The sequence below is a fragment of the Wasmannia auropunctata genome, unplaced genomic scaffold (assembly GCF_000956235.1).
Source record: "Wasmannia auropunctata unplaced genomic scaffold, wasmannia.A_1.0 LD336106.1, whole genome shotgun sequence".
NCBI classification, from domain to species: Eukaryota; Metazoa; Arthropoda; class Insecta; order Hymenoptera; family Formicidae; genus Wasmannia; species Wasmannia auropunctata.
Window position 1 is genome coordinate 5090576 of NW_012026784.1, and position 23704 is coordinate 5114279.

At 45.7% G+C, this 23704-nt stretch overlaps 5 protein-coding genes across 6 annotated transcripts in view; 2 read left to right on the forward strand and 3 right to left on the reverse strand.

Annotated features, from left to right (window-relative positions):
- Positions 1–14560, reverse strand: LOC105453755 (protein Wnt-5b-like). Its single transcript, XM_011695941.1, has 8 exons — positions 14005–14560; positions 6969–7072; positions 3287–3552; positions 2972–3152; positions 1988–2099; positions 1712–1814; positions 1265–1432; positions 1–1117 (listed from the first exon to the last, which is right to left on the reverse strand). The coding sequence occupies exons 2-8, from the start codon at positions 7055–7057 to the stop codon at positions 930–932; spliced, it is 1107 nt and encodes a 368-aa protein (XP_011694243.1). The 5' UTR covers positions 7058–7072; positions 14005–14560; the 3' UTR covers positions 1–929.
- LOC105456842 (mitochondrial import receptor subunit TOM70-like) overlaps positions 8090–23704 on the forward strand; it is a 21410-nt gene continuing 5795 nt past the window's right edge. Inside the window, exons 1-2 of the mRNA XM_011701173.1 lie at positions 8090–8231; positions 9626–9666. Of these exons, the coding sequence (XP_011699475.1) occupies positions 8090–8231; positions 9626–9666 (183 nt within the window). The remainder of the gene's footprint in view (positions 8232–9625; positions 9667–23704) is intronic.
- Positions 18538–20317, reverse strand: LOC105453745 (transmembrane emp24 domain-containing protein-like). The gene is made up of 3 exons (XM_011695931.1): positions 20089–20317; positions 19205–19551; positions 18538–19000 (listed from the first exon to the last, which is right to left on the reverse strand). The coding sequence occupies exons 1-3, from the start codon at positions 20219–20221 to the stop codon at positions 18851–18853; spliced, it is 630 nt and encodes a 209-aa protein (XP_011694233.1). The 5' UTR covers positions 20222–20317; the 3' UTR covers positions 18538–18850.
- Positions 20843–22411, forward strand: LOC105453729 (alpha/beta hydrolase domain-containing protein 11). 2 transcript variants are annotated; one of them, XM_011695914.1, is made up of 4 exons: positions 20843–21175; positions 21262–21418; positions 21573–21953; positions 22026–22411. In XM_011695914.1, exons 1-4 carry the CDS (start codon positions 21060–21062, stop codon positions 22341–22343), a joined length of 972 nt encoding a protein of 323 aa, XP_011694216.1. In that variant the 5' UTR covers positions 20843–21059; the 3' UTR covers positions 22344–22411. The 2 variants fall into 2 exon arrangements, with proteins under 2 accessions (XP_011694216.1, XP_011694224.1); XM_011695922.1 differs by having other exon boundaries at positions 20846–21175; positions 21588–21953.
- LOC105453720 (protein unc-119 homolog) overlaps positions 22378–23704 on the reverse strand; it is a 2197-nt gene continuing 870 nt past the window's right edge. Inside the window, exons 3-4 of the mRNA XM_011695904.1 lie at positions 23316–23615; positions 22378–23220 (exon numbers count right to left, since the gene is read on the reverse strand). Coding sequence (XP_011694206.1) covers positions 23093–23220; positions 23316–23615 — 428 coding nt within the window. The 3' untranslated portion in view covers positions 22378–23092. The remainder of the gene's footprint in view (positions 23221–23315; positions 23616–23704) is intronic.

Sequence of the window (23704 nt, forward strand, 5' to 3'; positions counted from 1 at the left end):
TATATATATATAAATATACTCGCAATATTCTTAAGTATCCCTCTTAAGTTTTTAATTCCTAGGTAATCCGCAATGTTGTCTTTTATGCGCGCTATTTTGCGGATTGCTAAAATTAAATCGCTTGCACTGAGCAAATAAATAAAAATACACAATGAACACTTTAAATAATTTACGTTACAACTATTTTTTTATATATTAAGTATATCTATTGTAGTTATGTAAAGAGCGGTATAATTATAGAATCATAATAACTTATCTGTGTGCGTATCACACAGAATAATTTGATGATTGATAAATCCTTTTCAAAAAGATGTAGGATAAAGCAACACGAGACGTCTCGATGCGTCATCAAAATGTTTATAAAAAATTGTTTAATTAGCTATATGCAGTTATTAATTTAATACGATTTAACACAAAAGACTAATTCCGATTTAAGTTTATATTCCACTTGTCTCCGTTAAAAAAAAAAAAAATTAATTTAACAATCGTTTGCGAAGCACTTAATTCCTACGAACATACAATTAAAAATTTCTCGATTTGCTTAAGTTTTTTTTGTAGGCCACAAATAATTTACGACAAGACAAACTATAATTTTTTTTTCGATAAAATATAGATTACTTAATATTTTGATAAATCGTAACTTTTAACGCTGATAACTTATTGCAGTAATAATATTGCATAAAAACATCCATGCACATACGTACACACATACACGCACACTCGCGGAAAGAAGAGGCTGTAATAAAAATTTAACGAGTAGATTTTAAGTTAGAAAAAAATTATCATTTAAAATTCGTCTGTGAAACACAATAATGCCGCTGTTACCAAAACACAACTGTCAACTGTACGTATATATAATAATACCCTCGACAATGCGAGAACATGTCCGAGAAGAGATTATGGAACAGAAAGAAATAAATAGTAGTGCGCTATTTGCAAGTGTGTACATCGATATTCTTCACGCAGGTCTTACACTCGACGAAGCAACACCAGTGAAACTTGCACTCGCATCTCTCCCTGATAGTCGACTTCTGCGTATTGTATCCCCTACCGCAGCAAAGGAGATTGCAGCCGTCCATGCCGGACGAGGTCCTATTGCATAATCTGCCCTGCGTGCCTGTTTACAAAATCGACCGATCGCGTTCGTAAAAAATGTCTCTTAGTTTCGCTTTTGAAAAAAAAAAATCTTAAAAGTATCTTTTTTATTTTTTCTAAATAAAAATACTAAGAAAATGTAATATTCTCGGAAGAGAGATGAAGCTACCTAGCGATCCCAGGGTGTCGTTCGGGAGGCAGTAGTTCGGCGAGTCGTCCAGGTAGACCAGGTCGTTCGCGGTGGGCACGGAGAATCTAGGATCGCGCATCGACAAGCGACCGCGCCGATTGACTTTGACCTCGGTCGCACCGTCGTACTTGTCCAACAGAAAATCGCCTGAAAGTACACAAAGTTGCATCGCTGCCTGCACAGATATTCCCCGAATGACACAAGCGTCTAGAGACGATCGTAAAAGCAGTCGAAGGATGTTTTAGACGATACTGTCTTAAATGACGTTATTTCGGAAAAAAATGTTAATTTAAATGGCTTTTTAAGATGCCTTCAATGATCATAGCGGCTCTAAAAAACGCCCGAAAGAATAAAGATTTTTTTTTAATTGTCCTTTAAGCCTTGCGTCGTTCAGGGATGAGAGGCATTAATCGCGCCGAAACCTACCGATCTCGCGAAACGATGCGAGCTGCTGCCAGCAGGTGATCAGGCTGCAGCTTCCGGAAACGCCGTGACATTTGCACGTCACCTTGGACCTTTTGATGACGGCCTGCGGGGGATGGATATACGGTTGGCGCATTAGTTTCGTTAGCGCGCTTTGGTTCAGCGAATTCGCATTAAATCATAGAAGAAATCGATATGCGCGTACATTTAATGCGACCGCGACATTTAAAGAGAGACATTCTCGCGCGCGCGAGAAGCTAAGAAAAGAACAAACTTTACCCGACGACCGGCCTCGTTGTTGTGCAGATTCATCAGGCTCCTGCCCTGCTCCCGGCTGCCTCTCTTGAAGCTGCGCTCCCGTTCCCGCACGTCGACGAATGCCTGCGTGAATCTGAATGGACGTCCGTTCATAATTAATTCGACAATGAATTCGTAAAACGATGGAGGATTAATTATATCGATAACTGTATTAAATTTACTATATAATATTATATTATAATATAATATTATTAGGGTGGGCCGAAAAAAATTAATCAATTAGTAATACCCCCCAAAAGTAGCTATGGACCTCAATATGGTCTGGGTAAAATTTCATCGAAATCGATTAATATCATCGAAGGTATTAATAGATTTTGATGGAATTGTATCCAGACCATATGAGGTTCGTAGCTAACTTTTGGGGGGTATTACTAATCGATTTTCAAAATATTTTTTTTCTTGACCCACCCTATTATATTATATATATGTAATATTGTGTGTGTGTATATATATAATATATACATATAAATTTTAATAAGCAATGGCTGAAGGAATTTGTTTTCAGAAAAATGCCGCGATAATATATCCCCGACGTGACTGTTATTATTATCAAAATATATGACGACGGTAGTCGTTATCTAGGTATGCTCTCGCGGGCTTTTACGATCCGTCGATGGACCATCATTAATCAAATGCCGAAGACCGGTTACACTGTGTTAATCAGATGTAGAGAGCTAGGAAAAATGATCCGCGCGCAGAACATCTCGTCGCGCGTATCTTTTCGCGCTGGCGCAACATCTTATTACCGACGAAAACACGCCTCAAACCAGTTTCCCCGGCTTCTCCGTGACGTCTCGCAAAGAGGGATAAAAAAAACAGGGGTAAAGAAAGAAAGGAAAGAGAAAAAGGACGAGTTTTGTATTCCTTCGAATATTTAGCTGTTACCGGTCTTTATGGGACTCAGGCTTTATATCCGCGCACACGACGTACGCGCTTCGCACTTACTTGTAGCCGTACTCGAGATTATCCCCGCATCCGCCCCAGATCCAATCGCGCTTCAGATCCTTGGGCCTGTTACTCCTGGAACAGCCGCACGACGACAGCTGGCCGTCCCGGCAGGAACGGCTGATGGAGTAGACCACTCCGGCGGCGGCGATCGCGTGAACGAACGCGGTTTCCCTGCTCGCTGCAACGGACAGCGGTGATTTTGATTGAGAAAAACGGAACAAGTTTTGATCAGGGAAAATAGATAGAAAAAAAATTGATGTGCCATTTAAACGGTTCCTGGGTATATGTTAGCATGTTAGCGACGATTAGTACCTATTCTGAGTATCGGACCGAACACGGTCTCATCGTGGACGGTGGAGCAGTTCCATCTTCTGTCCTTGAACTGATGCTGGCACTCCATGACGCCGTGCTTCGCGCCCTTCGCCACGCTGTACATGTGGTCCACTGATAGCTGGCAAAGCTTCCCCTGGCCCGGGGACAGGCCCTTCAGACCGACGCAGATCGTGGAGGCACTCGCGTCGAACGACTCCAGTGACTGCGTCGATTCCAGTTGCGGCAAGTGTCGCAAACCCAGGTTTCTATTAGATACAGAGCAGTTATAAGAACTCTCGCAACAAATATCGATCATGTTTCGAAGACAAATCCGGATGTTCTTTTCCTTTTAAAAACACATATCGGATCGCTTGCGATTCTGTCGTAAGTTCAAAAGTTCAAAATTCCAAAATTCTCTCATTTGGAATAAAAGTCTTTGTCGCGTAAGAGTATTTTAACGGCCGGCGTCGTCGATGCAACGTCGACTGCAGCCCCCTTAATAACTCCTGGAGATTTGTTACGCCGATTATATAAATTCGGTGCGGGGCGGCGCGGCGAGTCCGTCCGCGTCCGTGGGCGCGCGGAGCGGCCCTCGGATTTCCTCCTTAATGGCGCATTTGTGAGTCAACCGAGCGAGATGATGGAACGGCACCGTCAAAGACAGAAGCCGGGAGTTGGCCGGGCGCGGCCCCGCCGGCGAGGGCCCCGCCAATCTGAAATTCGAAACGGACGCTGTCGCGAGCGAAGGTTTCACCAGCCGAGAGTTCGAATCGCCTCCCCCCCCTCCCCCGTCAAGATTCCCCCTATCGTCCATCCTGAGAAAAATCCCCGGGAAATGGTTGGCGAAATCGCCGGCCATTCGACTGAGTTAGGTAGGTTTCGACCCGGGGATTTGAACGCTCGCAATTTCTACGCCGGTGACTCCGATAAACTACCTCCGGTTATCTAAATTCTTAAACAACGATCAATCTACTGCTGCGACGTGCGATTTATATAAATATTGTGCAAATATTTTATTTGATTTTAATTAAATAATACTTTGATAAATCTAGATTTATATATATATATATATATTATAAAAAATATAATTATAGCGCAAATATTTAGAATAGCCGCGACAAAGAGGTGACTGACTCTACGTAAGATTAGGCATGTTGATATTTGTACGAAAAATATTTTTTTTTTATCTTCAGGCAAGTTTCACGTTGATTTAAAAAAGAAAAACTTTTCACTTTACATCTCTCTCGTCTATTATTTAATTTATATCTCGGTGTCGATATACAGTCTCAGATCCAGGCTCCTGTCTCCCCGATCGCCTTCATACTCGCATACCGGCCGCGACGTACGCAGCGAGCCGCGACAACCTGCAGGGCGACTCGGTGCAACCTGGACGACCTGCCCGAGCGTGACTCAGGTGAATACTCGTCGGGATTGTCGACGGCGTGACGCGACCGCTTGAGATGTATCAACAGCGTGCGTTACTTGGGTATTTCTACGAAGCAACGATCGGAAGATTATGACTCGTGTGATTTCAAGCTGTTAGTGTACGTTAAATGTATTAATTTCACGTTAAAATACGTGAGTAACTCTCTCGCCTGAAACATTGTACAACAAGTAATAGTTTATTAGCGAGAACAAACAGTCACTTTAAACTCCGCGGGAAAAGGAATGTTACGCCCTCGCGGGATGTTTTTCTTGTATCGATATCGGAAAACAGAAACCCCGATATATAATTCCCCCTTCCAAATCGAGATCCAGCCGAAGTATCGTCGCGCAATCGAGACGAGAGTGAAAGAGCGAGAAAGAGGAGTCGTAAAAGCCCGCGCGCGAGCGTCTAGGGAGTGTAATAGACGACATTAATATTCTGGAACACGCTCCGACGACGATATATCATCGGCTTTACACTCCCCTAAAACAATGGCGCGGACAAACCACGCGGACCCAGGGAAGAGAGGGCACGCGGCTGCAGAAAGAGCGATAATATTTCGACGGGGTACGGCCCACGCAAAACGCTCGCTCGCTCGCTCGCTCGCGCACGGGACACCGTCGTCGTCGTCGTCGTCGTCGTGGGCCGCGGGGCCCGCAAAATAATGCCCCGTGTCTCCTAAGAGATTGCAGCTACATCCGCAGCGACGCGCGTTCGCATGCATATATACGGGGTGTCCCGAGGCGATCGCGAGCCGCGGGACGGAATGGGATTCTGTCGCGTGTAAAGAATCGCGTCGCGTCGAGTAATTAAGCAACGGGACGATTAATTGGGACGTCGCAGGAGCTACGTGAGATACGATGAAGGGAAGCCAAATTAATGTGTATACACGTCGGAAACGCGATGATTTCTGGCTTTTACTGACTTTCGCTCCTATATAGCTACAGATTAATCTGAACGAGAGCGTGTCCGAGAAGTTCGAGGGGAGCAACTTCAGGGAGGGGAGAGCTTGTAAGTGCATTCCGATGAAAAAAAAAGCCGGCGGTTAGGCGAGGATTTTTCCTTGTTGTGAAAGATAGAGGGGTACGTGAGAGGTAAATTCGGCGCGAAGGAGGTCTGGGGCGATCCGGACGGCGCACAAAGGAGCGCGGGCGTCCGGGACCATTCGGTGATTGGTCATGCTCACGCGGGGTAGAACACAGGGGCCGGAATGGCAATTCAGAGATTAGACACACTCCCGGCGAGCACGGGGCGGGGATACGTGCACCAGGGCGACGTGGGGAAACGTGCTTTGAGCTTTCGTGTCGCGGCGAAAGAGAGAGGTTTTTCGGGGGCACCCCCAGAAGATACCTCGCTCGGATTCCCACGATGTGGCCGTGGGCACAAAGGCCCATTAATTCGGAATCGCGTGAAGAATCGGCGTCGATTCGTCTCTTCGCGCGACGTGTTCGCTTAATCGCGCCGGACGATCGTCGCCATGCAATTAACGTATTCGACAAAGAGATCGCTAGCCGATTTATATTTTTGCGAGATGGAAATACAAAGAGCCTATCTCTTTGTCGCTGCATGGACTGCACTAAAACTTTCTTTCCCGCCTTTTTTTTGTCAAACTTCAAATATATTTTCATATCTATTTTATTTGAAGTACAAGAATATACAGTATAATAGTTCAGCTAAAAAAAAAAAACAGGTAATTCAAGACGGTAATGTAATTACCGTGAATAAAAAACGTCTTTCAATTCATGCGACGGGACCATGCTTTGCAATATCCTCTTTAACGAAGCACAAATCATTATCGAGATAAACTGCTCGTTTAGCAACTCAATTAATTTACCCGTAAATTTATTCATGCTCGCCTCTTTCTCTCTCTCTCTCTCTCTCTCTCTCTCTCTCTCTCGGTATTTCACACCATGTACAATAGAATTTCAATTACCCTAGCCGATATCGGAAATTACCGGATCATCGAAAATTCAATGAAACGACGTTCGGATAATGGTGAGCTTCCACCGTAAGAACCCGGCGACACCCCCCGGCGTCATCAGTTCATCCTTCGATCGGCGATATGTAGGGCACCCCTTGTCCTTCGACGTCGGCTTATTTTAAGAGTCGCGCGAGCCTAATGAAAAAAAAAATCGCGTCCCGTCTAACTATAAATACGCGCGCATAAAACCGGTTGACACCGTACGATTCGCGCGATTGGAAAAAAAAGAAAAGGAAAGGAAAAATCGTCGCATTGTGCCGAAAGATTATACTTACATCCAGGTCCCCGGTACCGTCGTGGCGGCGGCGGCGGCGACCATCAGCGATCGCAGGATCACGAGTGGACCATTGCCGCGCATCGTCATCCTTCTCCTTCACCCCTGCAAAGGCAATCGGAGGAAATGAGCGATTTTGCATTACAAGTATTTGCGAAGCGAGCGGAGGAGCACCGTATTAATCGCTTCATTAAGGAAGACCGCCGGCGCAGTCGGCCGTAAATCGTGCCTGATCGGACGAAAAAGAAGCGGTGACCGTGGAACGGTGAAATCAAGGTCAGATCGATGCATCACACGGTCGCCGGCGGAAAAATCGAGTCTCAATTAAACGCCGCTTTTGAAGATACGGTCGAACTCGTGAAGCTTGGAAATCGGGGAAACTCGGGGAACAGCGGGAATTCGCGTTTAGAAGTTAGCAAAATTAAAAAATTAAGATTAACAATGCATATGTTATAATAATACTATAATTAAGAATTTGATATAGAATATAGCGATAAATCATGTGATTAAAATTCTCTCTTCAATCATTCGTAGAATATAACTGTAGAAGACTGGTATCTGCATACTAGCTTTCAAGACTTGAAACATGATAAGACGATCATAAATAATCTACATCTGCGGTCGGATTAATTACAATTCATCCATTAACGATAATTAAGTTTAATTATTTAGACGCGGATAAGAATAATTCCTGCAGGCCGTGTTTGATCCTGTCCAGACTCACAATCAGTAATGTTACACGAAGATATCGCGACGAGAACAGAGCTCGCACTTTCGGCCGGGGATCGTGCAGTCCTTTCAGCGTCCAGATAGAACGCGCGTTCAGCCGAAGGCGCGACAACGTGACGCGGGGCCAGCTGATAGACTCTGCGAAATTGTAACTCAACGCCCGCTGCTATCAACAGTTTGTGCAACGTGAGAGCGACGCCGCGCCGCGTATATAATATATACGCCGCGCGTTGTACGTACGGGCGCGCGCAAGGTGTACCGTGATCGTAGGGTACCCGGGAGGACTCGGTGTGTGACAACACCGTTGTCCCTTCGTTCCGAGGTCAGCCCGTGGCGAAACTCATGGCCCTGGCTCCGCTGCTACCCACGGCGGGACAGTGACGTAGCCGAAACATGCGCGAGCCCGCGTGCGAGGCTCATCGCGGCCGTGTCGCGTGGAAGCGTTCCTACACGTCCGCTTTCGTCAACGTCAAGTACCATCTTACGACGTCTTACGACGACATTATGCAAATAGCATCGAGTAAATCCTTTAACGGTATTAACGGCGCGAGATGACAGAACGGCGCCAGTCAATTTGAATTGAATTCGTCAATTCGATCTAATCATTATCAGTCCGGCGCGTGTCCGAAACGTGCAGGACACGTTAAATTTTAACATCTCCAATTTCGAGGACAGACTCCTCCTCGCCACGGCACGCGTGTCCGATCCCCGATCGTTTCTGCGCAGAAATTCTCCATATACGAGGGGGAAACGAGAAGGTGAGAGGAGAAGAGACGCGGTAGCTCCCAGCCAGCTTTCGCGCGGACCGCTATAGCAGCTCTCACCATAAGCGCGGTGGCTATACATCCCTGCAGCCCGCGGAAACTGGTATAACACACGTACGTACACGCAGGTGTACACGCGCGCGCGTCCGCGTGTATACATACTTATGCAGCACATCGCCGTCTATATCTAGCCCACGCGATCGGCCCCGGCGATATTAGCCGGCGCATAAAACGCATTCGCGATCACGGCGGGAATGTAAACGGCCGCGTACTTCGGCGTATAGCGCGCGGCGTCCCCGCCGCCGCGCCGCGTGGACCAGCCGCGAGGATTATATCAGCGGTAAAGTATCTCGCTCGGGAGGCTCGCAGTCTGAACAAGACATGCACCGGGCGATATAGGATGCAATAAGCGCCGTTGCGTCTGCTGCGGAATGAGCCAATTGCCGATTCCCCCATTGGCCGTACACGGGTGTAGTTATAATGAGTATAGAGGCAAAAGGAGAGAGAGAAAGAAAGAGAGAGAGAGAGAGGAGAAATGTGCAGAAGGAGAAAGAGAGAGAATCTCAAATCTAATATTAGGTGCACGTGCATAACGACGTACTTTGCTCGGCTACTCGAGTAGTCGCGCGCTTGCATAATCCCCGTGACAGAAGCCGGTAACGCGCGCGCTGGCTGCAGCCGAATCGTAAAATGTGATTGTAACGCGAGGCCGATTAAAACGTTCGGATTCCGGCCGTAGCGCAAGAAGCGACGATTTACATATATTCTCGCTGTTAACATCGCGACATCGCGATAGATCCTTTGCGAAGAATGAACAAGAGAGAAGAAAAAAATAATGACAAATTCGAAATGTAAAATTCTGTTCGTTTTTTTATCTTATTTTTTTTGTTTCGAATTTCCAGATTATTACAAATGACGCGCGCGATTTCGCGCATCATCGAGTTTATATAAGCGAGCTTAATGAATTGCTTATGCTCGCTTTATTACGCGCTCTTGGCCTATCGCGTAATTGGCGTTATCTCCAAGCGTTTTTCCAATAGCGAATTTATCGGCGATAGGTGATAGAGCAGATAAAATGCCGATTCGCGTTGTCGGTTGCTCGGAGTGCAAACGCGGAAAGTCGCAGGAGGAAAAAGAGAGCAAAATTCGCGTCGTCGCGTTTAAGGATCTCGGGAACGTGGAGGTAGATTAGAATCGTCGATACAGGTAGGCCGTTAATTGTATTCACTAGATAAGACAGCGTGCTCGCGCGCGCGCGCGAGAGAGAAAGAGAGAGAGAGAGAGAGAGAGAGAGAGAGAGAGAGAACCCGAGTCGCGTCAAACGGTTCCCCCGAGGGAGGAGGGCAATAGGCTCTAGATTTTCACGGAGCGCGCCAAGACGACGACTCGAGCCCTCTTAACGAAGCTGGAAGCTAAGGACGGAGTGTACACACACTTGAGGTGCGCGTACGCGGAGGAAAACGAGAGCCTTACCGGGGCCGGGGAGAGAGCGTGGCCGAGAGGAGCGATGCAACGGGAAGGGGCAAAGAGGGGGATGTAGAAGGGCCCCGCGAACGGCAGGAAAGAGAGGAGGAAGGGAAGAAAGACGAGAGACGGAAAGAAAAAGAGGAAAGGCCGCGCGGTGGAAAGGCGGTGAAGATCGGGGGGCGGGAGGTGATCGGGGACCTGATGGGACTCGGAGAAGCACGCGGGTACGCGCGAGTACAGTGAGACCGGTCGACGATTGTCAATACACGGTACTGCATACGAGGATACGACTTGCTAGAACAATTCAATGGAAGAAAAACCAGTCAACTGCGGAAAGACAAACTCCGTGCCGATGGAAAGGATCGTTCTGCCTTTTAGGAGTTTGCGATGGGAGGCTTCGCATAATCCGAGGATCTCTGTAATACAACGTGTGTATTCGTACATACATAAGTACGTTGTTTTACAAAAACCGCGATTGCGAAATCGATGGTAGTACAGGGTGTTTTAAAATAGAATATTTTAAACGTCTTAAAAATGGGCTTTATTGACTCTGTTCGATTAATGTCCATTTCTGTTAATGCTTAACTTTAATCTTGATTTAACTTACTTTTTATCTTCCTCTAGTTCCAAGAATCAGAAAAAGATAAAGCGTAAGTTAAACCGAGATTAAAGTAAGTTTAACCGAGATTAATCTACAATGATAGAAATGGACATAACACGTCGTGCGTTAATCTCTTGATATTTTTCAAAGGAGAAACGGAGCGCGCGGTCCAATAAATGTTCGATAAAAGATCATTCGAGGACGCGGACGCACTATATCGGTAAAACCGAATCGAATGAGCGAAAGCGACCGAGCCGAGAGTGAAGAGTACTCGGAAAGATTGCAACGACGCTGAAGAGTAATTACGTACATCAAGAGGGGGAGGGGGGGAGAGAGAGAGTCCCTTTTTACAGACACGTGAAAGGAACACAAAAGACCCTCGTCGGACATTGTAATCGTTGATTACGCTCACTGTATACGTGCGTAGGTATCCGCCACTCCATCCAATCGTAACTCATAACTTTTACGACGCTTTCGTGAAGGTACCTTATTAACATTCAGCCGCACTAATTTATCCTCCAGGCAGAGAACTGACTTTTAATTGGAAGGTATCGGCGTAACGACGTCGTACCTTCTCGTTTTTGAATCGTAAGTAACGCACGTGACCATAAACAATAACCGAAGCTCATGGATTTTCTCTGATGGATTCAGAAACGTTTTACACGCGTACACGCGTTTTATCCGAGATGGCACAGTTATAATATTAAATGCTCGATAATAACGAGCCGAGAATGCGATAAGATCCGCCGCCGAGTTGATCTCGTGAAGGACCAGCTTTCGGAAATTATATCTCTCCGCGAGGGATTGTCGCAACACGTCGACGTCGAGAGTCCCTCCTTCCTTTTCCCTCCTCGGCGCGATCAAGGGTCCAGGGGATAATCGCGATCCGATCCGATCTAAGGTAATGGAGTTACACGGCCTCGTCGTCTCCGTATTACGAAGTCCGGATCGCGAGATCCGTCGTTATGTATACCGCGCGTCTCTAAATGTCTCTACAAAATGATCCCCGGTGATTACACCTCTGAGAGAGGCTGCAGTTCAATGCCAGCTCATCGTCGTCGCGGGCCCGCGCGCGATAGAGCTCCCACACGCGAGAAGCGCATAATCGCGTCGATGATGCGTCGCGCGAGAAATATCTTATACCCGGCGAATATTTCCGCGCGGCACGGCGCGGTGCGGCGCGGCTTAATGGCGCGGCGCGCGATCGTAAAAGGCGACAGTTTTAAAACGCGCTTTTCACCTCGTTTAAAAGACGTTGTCGAGGGCGCGGAACGGCGCGGCGACGGCGACGGCGAGCGCGACGCGATATTATTCACCCGATAACGACCGGCGTCATTAAACAGCAACAATCCCGGGGACTCTCGGGCGAGAGATTAAGTCCCTCCTTCTTTCGCGTCGCGCGATCGTACTAGTTTTCCGATTGTTCGAAGATTATACGAAGGGGGAACATCTTTACAGGTAATTTCACGGCGAAAGAGCGCGTGAGAAGGGAGAGAGAAATTTAGTTTGAAAACATTACATTTCCCTATCCCAAGAAGACAAAAGTGCGATCAGCTTTCTAGAAAATTCATTGGTGCCACAAAAGTCGAAATTAGGGAAATACAAGCGGTCTTCTAATATCAGATTTCTTTTCTATTCGGATCCTTCTCTATCGGATCATTCCTCATGGAAAATATTCCGTGAGAAATGATTTCTACAATTTACGGAAGTGAGATCAATGACGCTTCGCGGAACGTGCCTATTGTTCGTGACGGTTGCAAAGTGGAGCAAAGTCAAGGCATAACGGAATGGTCATTTGCGAGATGAACTCCGGGCGAGTCGCGGCTGAGCCGTTAAAAGGGGGTCTCGCCTATTAATCCGCCGAGACATCGGTAAATCATTGCCGGTCCAACGACCATCAGGCGGAAATTCTCTCGACTCGGCTCAGCTCATATCTCGAGTCGATTCCGCGATCGTTTATGATATATCTCTCTTTTTCTTCCCCCTCCCTCTTTCTCGGCGACGATATCTCTTCGGGAATCTAGTAATCTTTGTCTGCGAGAGGCACAATTTTTTTACATCAACGTTATGTTCCGGATGAATCAAACGACGAGGCCTTTGCCTCGGGATCGAACGAGTGATTCGGTTTTGAGCGAGAAAGTTCCGGCAAACGCGCGTACGGAAATGTTTCTTAGAAAGTCACGATTTATATATGCATCGCGCCAGCACGAAACGTTACAAGAATATACATGCCAAAGTATTTGAGAGTTTTGATCCTTTCCGTCGCACGCGACGTTTCGTTCTCTTTGGGGCATGCAGGGCTATAGCTCATATCGGTACGGACCGATTTCGGAGTATCCCCCACAGGCAAGCAGGCTGCAGGCAGGCAATGCGTGCTGCAGATTACCTTACTTAAAATTTCGAATCACGCCCGCGCGAACAATGGAAAGGTGGAAAGTGAAAGGGTTGAGCGTCTTTAAAGTCGCGCAACCCTTTCGCAACGCCGGCGAGCGATCGTGCCGATGAAAGCTTATCTCAACGGTCGCCTTTGTCGAGTATCGGACCGCCACCGTACACCGTCATCGCGTATAGCATTATATATCGACCGCCTGCTAACGAGATCCTGTTACGACGGTTGACAGTTGTCCGTACGCGTGTTTCGATCCGCGATCAGACCGCGTCATTCGCGCGCTACAAGCACCGCGTTCTTCGCCGAAAGGATCTTATTATAATTTTTATTACGAAAGCTGAACATGTCGTTAACGTTAAATTCGTGATAAAAACATGAAATAAGGATCGTTCGCAAACGCGCTCTCGGAGTCGCATAATTGCATTTTAATTATTATTATTCCTATATATTATTCCTATTTCTGTTATTAACCATCCAAAAGAATGAAATTATTTGTTCTTCTATTGTGCGAAATGTATATCTGTTCAATACGATCTGCTTAAACTAATAAAATTTTCAAAGCTTGCTCTCTAAATCTGAATCAGTGCAGGAAAAGTACTGAAAAATCACTGATTGAGTCAGGCACTTATAATCTAGCTATAATTTTACTCATACTCTATAATTAAACTATTAATATTAACTATAATTTCACTGATTACCAGTGAAATGGCACTTGGTACTGATGCATTCGATGAATAACCGTTGATAATCAGTGACTATATGCACTGATTCAGATTTAGAGAGTATGATAGTAATGATCTTTGGTTTTACCATTGGTATAATGACTGCGTGTATAAAAAAAGAGTTATATCCACGTTATGTATAAAATTATTATAATCTTTTGCATTTCATAATTTGATAAATAATTAAATTGTATTATATTACAATTAGCTTAATTACACGCGCTTTTATGTTCCTGAACTCTCGAATATTTATTATCTTGAGAATAATAATAATCGTACGGCGTTCATCACGACGGATTGTCCATTATACTAAACTTGTCGGGATGACCCACGGCGAGTTGCCGTTTAATTGAATAATTACTCACCGGTACGGAGCAGGCCGCAGTCGTTAAGTATCAGAGATAATTGCGCCCCGGCTCGACTCGCCGAGATAATCCCGTATCGCTCGCTGGTCCTTCCGCGATAATACCGCGATCACGACGCGAATCGATCTTGCTGTCCTCCCTTATCGGGAATCGCCGCGACAGGCCCTCGTCCCTTGTTGAATCGTAAACAGTCCTCCGGACGGAAACGTTCCTCTCCTTCCTCGCGCGACACGACTCCGCGCCGTTTCACGTCTCATTTTGCGGCCCATAACACCCACCTCGCTCGCATAATTGGTTCGGCCCGGTTCTCTCGGATTGCGCGGAGAAGATCTCGGACCGTAGTATCGTGTATACTGCACTCCGACAATCCTTCCCCGGCACGGCGCGGCGCGACGCGACGCGACGGAGAACGCGCTCGAGGAGCGAGTTTTCTTCCCGGAGCGAAACCTGATCGCCTGGGCGAGCTGCTCGCGCGGTCGCGCGGGCACGCGCGATTGCGATCTTGACGGAATAATTTCCGTCGAACTCTTTCGCCGCCGCCGCCGCCGTGAGCCCGCGGTAAACGAGTCGCGCCGTTCAGCGCGACTGGTCACGAGATTCCCGCACTTGATTCTCGGGCTCTCTAAGGATACGCTCTCGAGGAGACGCTTCGATCGTCCAAGATCGCGCCCTCGATCCTTAATGCGTCGCGTTAATTGCCGCTTCAACGAATCTCGACGTTAAACTTATATCTCGACCTGCACGTTCCGCCCGGATGCGCCCGCAGACGGTTGTTGCTCTTGTTCTACTGGAGAACCTGTCATCCGATCGAACGTCCGAGATAAAAGTGAGCTACCGAGGTGCATTATTCGACGATCCCTCGAGTGCTCGTTTTTGTATGTCGCATAAAGGTCCTTGAAAATTCTTCAGCATTCAAACGGGGTTCGTTCACCGTATAATCCGATTTTCGGTTAAATCTTCTCCAACGAGCGGCAATGTCGATGTTGCCCACAATGATCCCCCGCATGAAAGAACGAGGAATTCCGCTCAAGCTTAAAAAACCTGGATCTTCATCCGCGACTCGCCAGGCAGCAAGACCGGCCGTTTCTGGATGATCTGGCGGGAACTTCTTCGGGTAATCAACGGCGCTTCTTGATCGAGAAACGATCTTGCCAAAAATCGTCCGGATGAAGAAGTCTGGTCCCGGCGGAATCGAGCTCCCGGGAGATGAAGGAAGAAAGAAAAAAAAACAGACTCTCGCGGCACCTTTCACCGGTGAGGGCACTTCCCCCGAGTCTCGTCTTCGCGGCGTCCTCGCGTATCTCGCGGCAAGAAGAAAAACGTCCGAGGAATTGTCGCCCAGTTTGGCGATCCGGGGACTCTTCCACAACGGTGGCTCTTCCTCAACGGAGGGACGCGGAAGTGACCTCGTTGGAGAACGGGTGCTGCTGTTCCTCCTCGTGGTGCTGATCGGAGGGCACTGGGGGAACGCTGCGAAACCGACCGGCGCAGCGTGTTGGTACAGAATGATCGCGGCAGGATCCACGAGCCTATGGTCCCTCTCTTTTCGCTCTCCCTCCCGCTCCTCCCCCCCTCGTTTAGTCTATCTCTGTCTCTCCCTCTGGTCGCCGCGTACCCCTTCTCAGATCCCTTCGATCAGCGCTTCTCTCTCTCTCTCTCTCTCTCTCCCCCTTTCTCCCTTGCCCTCGCTCTCGATCTCGTTCTCTTGCTCCCTCTCCTTCTCGCTCTATCTCTCTTACCGCAGGCCCGCGGCTCGTTTCTCTCGGTGAGGGAACCCCTCGATGGTCGCACGAAACCCGCCGGCTGCTTCTCTCCCCTGCTGCTTTTCTGCCTTTCCGTTCCATCTCTCTCCCATCACCCCGCTCGCCGTATCTTCTCACTCTTTCTTTCTCTCTTTGCCTTTCTCGTTTCTTCCCTCTCTCCCCCCTTTGCCGCGCCGGTGGCTGGTTCATTGGTTTCATCGGTGCACCGGCCCGGGTTCTCCGCGTATTCTTTTCTCTAATTATACCGTTACGTGCAATCGCCCGTGTCAATTAGCAGCTCCTTTCTTTCGTTTCTCCTCTGCGTGTGCTCTCTCTTCTTTTTTTTCTCTTCTCTCGCCACTCCGGCTGAAGATCCGACGTGGCGTGCAACCCCTTCGAAGGGATCGCTGCGCAAGGGAAGGGTGAGGAGGGCGAGGAAGCAGGGCGAGGGGTAGCGACCGGCGCGCGCGATCGCGCGGACCCGCCAATTAATCCTCCGTATCCTTCGAGCCGCTCGTGTAACAAGACCGCCACTCGAACAGCGATACCCGAAAATCCTGGAGATTCCTTTCAAGGAACCCCCGATTGGGATTAGGGTGTCACACAAATATATAATATCCGACATGTTCCACATAACTTAAAATAAGCTTGAAACATACGAAACGCAAAATCTAAGAAAGGTATCAATACAATTAGGACACCACTACGCACGTAAATTAAAAAATATATATATAAAACAAACGTTTTAAAAATAATACATGTAATATACACATGAAAAGAATTTTCTTCTTTCTCTCTAAATGAATAAAATTGATGAAGTAGAAAAAAATCGTGAAAAGTTTTTCTTTCAAGACTTTCCGGAAAAAGAGAATATCAGAATTTCGTTCTTCTATCTTAAAATCTTTTTTCTTTATTACAAAAAAAAGAACTTATTTTAGAATCTTTAAAAATCTTCATTTGACATTGTGTTTAATCGTGTAAATACAGTTTTCAGATTTATTCACCTTTTTGTTCTGATAATTTCTATTCTTCAGGACAAAAATATCACTTTAAAATCTGATGTTACAGTTATAATACAAAAAGTTGTGTACAAAAAATAATGAAACAAAATTAATTAGTAGATCAACTTGAGTAGAACAATCATTTGAAAGTTTGTCTCAAACAAATCTAATTTGCAGCGCCAATAATAATAGAATTATTATCATTATAATAATTGTAATTTACGTTTTGTTAGTCAATAAATTATAATAAAATTGATAAATTATCCAAATCAAAATTCATTAATTCTTACATGAGATACATAGATCTCCTATTGGCCTACAAACGGAATTGTGCATTCATGAATACAAACCGTCAAGTCTCTAAACAATTCCGATCAAATTCCCATTAATCTAATCGATGATTAATTTAAGAATTGCGTAGAGTAAAATTTTTAATTCGTTGTTCCTAATCTATTTCTTTCATATGTTAAATTACAAAAAGAAGCTAATAATTCTGTCCATGTGTTAACGAAGTATTACAGGTATAATTACTTTGATAAGTTAATCGGATCAGAGATTAAGTTAATTCAGAGTCGAAGTCGACCCTCCTATATATGCGTCCTTCTTCCTCCGAAGGACCGTTTGGCGCCAACTGCGACCGTTCATCTATCGCGATGATCGCATTCGATGTCACGACGGCGATCAACGGACGGCCGCACGGGGGGCGTTTAGCGCTAAACGCGCGGCGTGATTGCGGGTCCATCTCGGCTCCGTAATCGGCGCTTTACCGCGCGCGACGAGATAAACAGCCTCCATTTACGAAAGAAGAAAAAAAAAGGAGGAAAAAGAAAAATCCCCGCCGCTCGTTAGACGGCCCCGCCAGCCGCAGAGATGAGGAGATACGGTTTATTCATCGGCGCTTTCTTTCTCGATTGGCCTCTCTTCCCTTTAATTATACCGTTACGCGCGATCGCCTCTCCCAACCCACTCCTCTTCCCCCCTTTAATTGGCTTCTTCCATTCCGGAAAGCAATGCCGATCGCTCCCGCGGGCCGATTTCACCGCCGCTATCCGCCGATGAATCTCGCAGCCGCGAAACTCCCCGGATCGGCGGGTGTCACGTTCCCGATCAACGTGCTCTCACACGTGTCGCAAAACGTAATCGATAATCCGTTACGTCATCGCGTACGCGTCGCTTCGACGATGTTGATGATGCGGCCTCTCTCTCACTCTCTCCCCCACGTCCCACCGTTACTATCTTTGTACGGGAAAAACGTGCCGCCGTCGCGATATAAACACCGCGTCGAGATATATCCGCCGAGTGTATCCCGACGCGCGCCAATACGATAATCGCCATCGATTAATCTATCCCTCTTACCCTCTTCCCCTCCTCCCCCCAACCCGTCGCTCCTTCCAATCGAAGCGACACGCGCGATCGATCACCTTAATTGCGGCAGATTATGTTCCCTTTTCTCGACCACCGCTCAACGGGGTAACATTAATTGAAGGCCTTTACGCCACGAAACGTTGTCACCGAGAAAAATGCTAGACTCGGCCCTGCGATCGTTATCGTGTCCCTCGCGCGTTTTTCTTTCCGCAGGAAATCGTCCCTCGATTGTCACGCCATTATTGTGAAGCAGGCATCTTTTCATCAGCCAAATGTTGTTAATTAACCACACACACATGAGATAGGAAGGACGACTATAACAAAGAAACTGGTTCCAGGTGAAATTTCAACGTTAATTGAAAACATGTTCAACCAATAAGTGGAACTATAGGTATACATACTCACCGGCCGAATACAACTGACAATTACAGAAAGATGCAGATTGTGTATTTTTTTTTCCATTATTACATATTTTTCTTGATCGTTCCACCGTTGTGAAAACGCTCGCGATTGCACAAGATCTTGATCGGCCCATTAACAAATTCTTTGTTTATTAGAAACCTTATATAAACATAGGACTTACTGCTAGCGATGTACAGTTCGGATTTTATCTCGACAAAATGGAGAGCACATTTATTACCGCGGCAAATGACTTATTGTGAACGAGAATGTATAATTTAATTACATAGAAAAATGTACAATTGATTCACGTAGTGTATCATTAGTTACCCTAAAGAGTTACACGATTCTCCGAACCTCGAAGAATCGCTTCAAGTATAAGATTTGCCCTATCGTCACACATACCAGTACCATGGCTTCGAAGAACGCCCACACCACGACGCGGGAATTTGTACTCTCGTTGATCGCTCTGTGATTGCGATCGCGTACCTGAAATCGGGCAAGAAATCGCTCGTGAACGTTTAAATCCGATCGGTAAATTGAACATCGATAGGGGATGCGTTCCACTTAACGCTCGCGAGCATTACTGTCCTTGTTTAAAATTTGTTGAACAAGGATGAAATGATTGCAAGAGCGTTGCGAGCGTCAAGTGGAACACAGCCAGGGAAGCGCACGACTCTTCCCCGTTAATACCTGCATGTACTCCTGCTCGTTCTTCACACCCCACAAGCTGGTGCTCAAGTCTTTGATCATGTCATCCAATTTTCCATGATTGCCATCTCCATCCTGACCCTCCGCACCGGCGTTTTCCTCAGTCTGCTTCCGATTTTCGTCAATGTCCATATTGAACATCACCACTTTCGGCGTCATCGTGCTCTTCTGATTGCTGAAGCAGTAAGTGTAGACACCCGAAGTGTGCGCGGCGAACGTGTATTTCCCGCTACTCTCCTGCTCGCCTTGGTAGATTATTCTACCGTCAGGGCCGACTATCTTAACATCTATATCTAAGAATCCACCTTCCGCTATTTCAAATGTAAGACCTGCAAGCGTAAAATTATACATTGATAAAAACATGAATTGATAAATTTCTGTTAATTTATTAAAATTTCTCTTTTAATAATTAATTTTTCTTAATATTAATAAAAAATCGACTGAAAACTTTAAACAGACATGTTTATTAGAATTAGTCATATAATTATTTACCTTCGCTTTAGTATACAATTAGCGGAGTAAAATAAACTAAAATGAATTCAAATATATATTATACACAAAATTTGTATAATCCAGATAGATCATTTTTTAGGAAGTAAAAATTAGTTTTTACACATTTTTGTACAATTAATTTAAATTTGTATACAAATACGTTTGTAAATTATATACCTATGAAGTTAAAAAGTAAAGAAATCGATAAAATAGCAATTATAAAAAAAAAATAAATAAAACGGTAAAGCAGTAATTATCATGTAATCGATAAAACAACTGACAGGATTAATCTAAATTAGGCCGACTAACGTCGTCGGACAAAGATATTCGCCCAAATCGCGACGAGAGAAACGAAGCGCAATAGAAAAACTAACCCATCTTGGTGCCGAATTCGACCTTATCGAAGAAACATTCCTCCGCGTGGGCGTCCACCGTGATAAAGTAGCAACGCACGCTGACGATGGATGCGACGAGAAATACGCACGTACCGAGCCACCTCATTTTCATTCCTCGAATTTTACTAAACAATCATAAAAATGACATATGCTTCTCCTCGCCCGTACGCGCACCGATGAACCGATCTCGTTCGCCCACTTCACAGCGGCATGTTGCTACTACAGCGCCACGTATGCACGTCGCCACGTATCATGCGGAAATGTGTCTCGTGCTTCGCTCATGCGCTTCCAGGTAGCGTTACAGACGCTCCGGAGCATCGATATTGATTGGTCAATATAGCGTTTATCAAAACTACTGCACTCGAAAGCGCTTATGTGAATACCGGCCGTAATTCAAAGCTTTAAATTAGAGCTTTAAATCACAGCTGATCACAGCTGACGAAAGCGTCAAACAAAATTGCGCGCATAGATCATATGCTCCTCAAATTCAGTTATTTTTCATTAGGAATCAATGGTCTCGAATGATGCCAAAAATTCTTTAATGATAGAAATGCAGCTGGAAACGAAATATTTTCAAATTATGACAAAAAGAGCTTTTTTTTTTCTCTCTCAAATCCCCAATTTGATCGAAATTGTAAAATCCGCAAGTTGACGTGCAGTGAAATTTATTGTATATCCGCCTTGACTCATTCTGATAAGGGGAGGACGAATCAGATCCACACAGCTGACCGGACTGACGCGTATGCTATTAAATTGCCGAAGGGAAAAGTAAAAGTATGTTATAAACATCGGGATATGCGCGCGCGCGCGCGTGCTAAGTCAGTTTTGGCTAACAAGAATTTATAAATAGCAAATCATGCGCGACTATCAGAGGCCTCTGTGATTTTTTAGGATTTGATTGTTAAAGAACGGACGATATACGTGCGAGTGCATTGGCACCCGATTCGATAATGATAGGCCGAAATTTATCGGTGCTTCTTCCGTGGAGGAAACCGACCGGTTTACCTCGTTCAGCTAAAAACCTGCATTCCTCCTGCCGCCAATGTTTACGCAGCAATCTGCTATTGTAGGTATATATTCACGCTGTGAAACGCGTACCTGTGCTTTTAATTCATGCGCCTCTTCCTAACCTGTTTTTCCTCTTCCTCCAAGAACCGTGCCAGTGAAACTCGCCTACACCTCGTACGAGTCGGTGAAGGAACAGGAGCAGGATGTGAAAGGACCTATTATTATTATGCACGGTCTCTTCGGCTCGAAGAACAATTGGAACTCGCTGTCGAAATCGATCCACCAAAAGACTAAGCGCAAGGTAGATAGCTCTCCCCTCTGGCAATCTACGAAAGAGACGTACTAAACTTGCGAGTTTTTAACATCTTTTAACTTGGAGCAACTGTGCATTTTGTTTCTCAGATCGTTATTATAGTATCTATAGTAAAAAAAAAAGTAACTTTGTTGTGCTTAAGAAAGTAAATGCACAGGTCATAGCGGTGGACGCCAGAAATCACGGTGACTCTCCACACTCGTCGAACATGTCCTACAAGGACATGGCAGGGGATATGGTTCAACTCCTGGGCGACCTGGGCTTTGGGAAAGCCGTCCTGGTCGGCCACAGTATGGGCGGCTCGGCCGTTATGTACACCGCGTTGAATTTTCCGCAATACGTCGAGAAATTGGTGGTCGTCGATATGTCCCCCGTGAGAGCCAGCCCCAATCTCATGCAGATGGAGAGGATCTTCGAGGCCATGCGTCTGGTGATGGTGGACGGAAGCCTCACCCTGTCGAAGGCGCGCAAAACGGTGGACCAACAATTATCCAAGTCCATTAAGTCCAGCTCGATGCGTCAGGTAACGGTTCCCTTCTCGTCTTGTGTTTCACCTTTGACACGAAAGTCTCATTCATATATCTTGTCTGCACAGTTCATACTGACGAATTTGGTGGAGGCGGACGCGGGAAAGTATAAATGGCGAGTTAATTTACCGGTGCTGGAGCAGGCATTCTCGACTCAGATAGCCGTATTTCCTAATGTAGGCACGAGGATCTACGACGGTCCCACGTTGTTCATAGGTGGTGCTAATAGCGATTACATACAAGCGAAGGATCACAAAGCGATCAAGAAGCTGTTCACCAAGGCGGAGTTTCACTACATCGATGGGGCGAGCCACTGGGTTCACGCGGACAAGCCCAACGAATTCGTCGACCTTCTAACAACTTTTATAAATTATTCGTCCTTGTGACGCTCGTGAACATGTAAAGAGAAAAAGTCAAATGTCCTTTGTAAATATATTCGTGTATTTTGGATGAACTTCACAAATATTACAGAACAATGTGAAAAGTATTCAAACGATAGCAGTCGTGTAAGGGTGTGGAAAGAAACTGCAAGTTATGTGTATCGCGCGGCAGAAAAGCGCCGTTGAGCGTCGAAAGAGCGTCGCAATTCCTAATTTCAGTTTGCCCCCCGTCGCACATTTTATTACCGTGAGAACTGCATAGGCTGTAACTTCGAAGAAAGCTCGTGGAATCAGATGTAATTCCACTCGGAGGCCACGTGTGTTAGTGTGCTACATGTGCTCGTATATAACGATATACTCGCCGCTAGCGAATGCATCGCGCGTGAGAGGGCAGACACCATTAAAACATTCTATAAAACTAAATATCACTCTCTGATTCGATAATAATTTATAAATAAATAACGGTTTCTTTCTTTTTACTAAAGAAAAATAGGAACTATATTTAATTTGTCAACGAATCAAATGTAGCTTTAGAGTAAAGCGTTTCCGTTGCAACAATATTATATTTCGCGTGTCCGAGGATCATTTGCTGATCCGCAAATTTTTTTTAAGCTCGTTTTTTTTGTGCCGAAAGACGAAACGTCAAATCGCTAGCCAAATCTGTGCAGACCGATCATCGCTGTAACATGTAACTGTGATATACTTTTATAATCCTAATATATCACTTGCAATAGTACTAATCAACAAACTGCACATTACAATACGTCGTGCGTATGCCCACCGTTGTATGCGTAGTCGGCCTTATTGTGCATCACAAGCTGATTGTCGACGAAATAAAACGAATCGGATCGCGTCTCGAACGGGTTCCCGATCATTTCGGAAACTGGAAAGACATGCACGTTTGTTTAGAATTGCAAATTCTTCGTCACACAGTTTCAGGTGTACGACGAGATATTGAAATTCCTTTTGGCGACTCACCTAGATCCGCAGGCAATGTTGGAAACTCATAGATGTGTTCGCATGTGTTTTTGCTGTTTGGTATGCAAAATCCGAATTGAAAATCGAAGGTTTTCAGCAATCTGTCTCGGAAAAAGTGCCGTTCTATCATCCGGAAGTTATTAATCGGCTTAGGCCCTACTAGAAATTCGATTGTTGCTCCGACCGTCTTTAACTTCAGAAATTGCGGCGTGAATTGATATCGCACAAAGCGTCCCGTGTTTGCATCCTCAGATCCGAGCTCTTCGCAATCTGGTTCCAGCTCTTGATGAGCATCACATTCTGGTAAATTAAAAATTATGTCACAAATAAGTTCAAAATATCAAAAGTAACAATATATAAAAATAACTGTTAATTTTGTTACTATTGCT

Coding starts and splice junctions, on each gene's coding strand:
- LOC105453755 (XM_011695941.1), bottom strand. CDS start 7,057: ATGACGATGCGCGGCAATGGTCCACTCGTGATCCTGCGATCGCTGATG. Junction 2,100..2,971: donor AATCTCGAGTACGGCTACAA/GTAAGTGCGAAG, acceptor ACGTCCATTCAG/ATTCACGCAGGCATTCGTCG. Junction 1,815..1,987: donor ACAACGAGGCCGGTCGTCGG/GTAAAGTTTGTT, acceptor CATCCCCCGCAG/GCCGTCATCAAAAGGTCCAA.
- LOC105453729 (XM_011695914.1), top strand. CDS start 21,060: ATGATAGGCCGAAATTTATCGGTGCTTCTTCCGTGGAGGAAACCGACC. Junction 21,419..21,572: donor ACCAAAAGACTAAGCGCAAG/GTAGATAGCTCT, acceptor GTTGTGCTTAAG/AAAGTAAATGCACAGGTCAT. Junction 21,954..22,025: donor AGTCCAGCTCGATGCGTCAG/GTAACGGTTCCC, acceptor TTGTCTGCACAG/TTCATACTGACGAATTTGGT.
- LOC105453745 (XM_011695931.1), bottom strand. CDS start 20,221: ATGAAAATGAGGTGGCTCGGTACGTGCGTATTTCTCGTCGCATCCATC. Junction 19,552..20,088: donor CGAATTCGGCACCAAGATGG/GTTAGTTTTTCT, acceptor TTACGCTTGCAG/GTCTTACATTTGAAATAGCG. Junction 19,001..19,204: donor ACGAGCAGGAGTACATGCAG/GTATTAACGGGG, acceptor GCCCGATTTCAG/GTACGCGATCGCAATCACAG.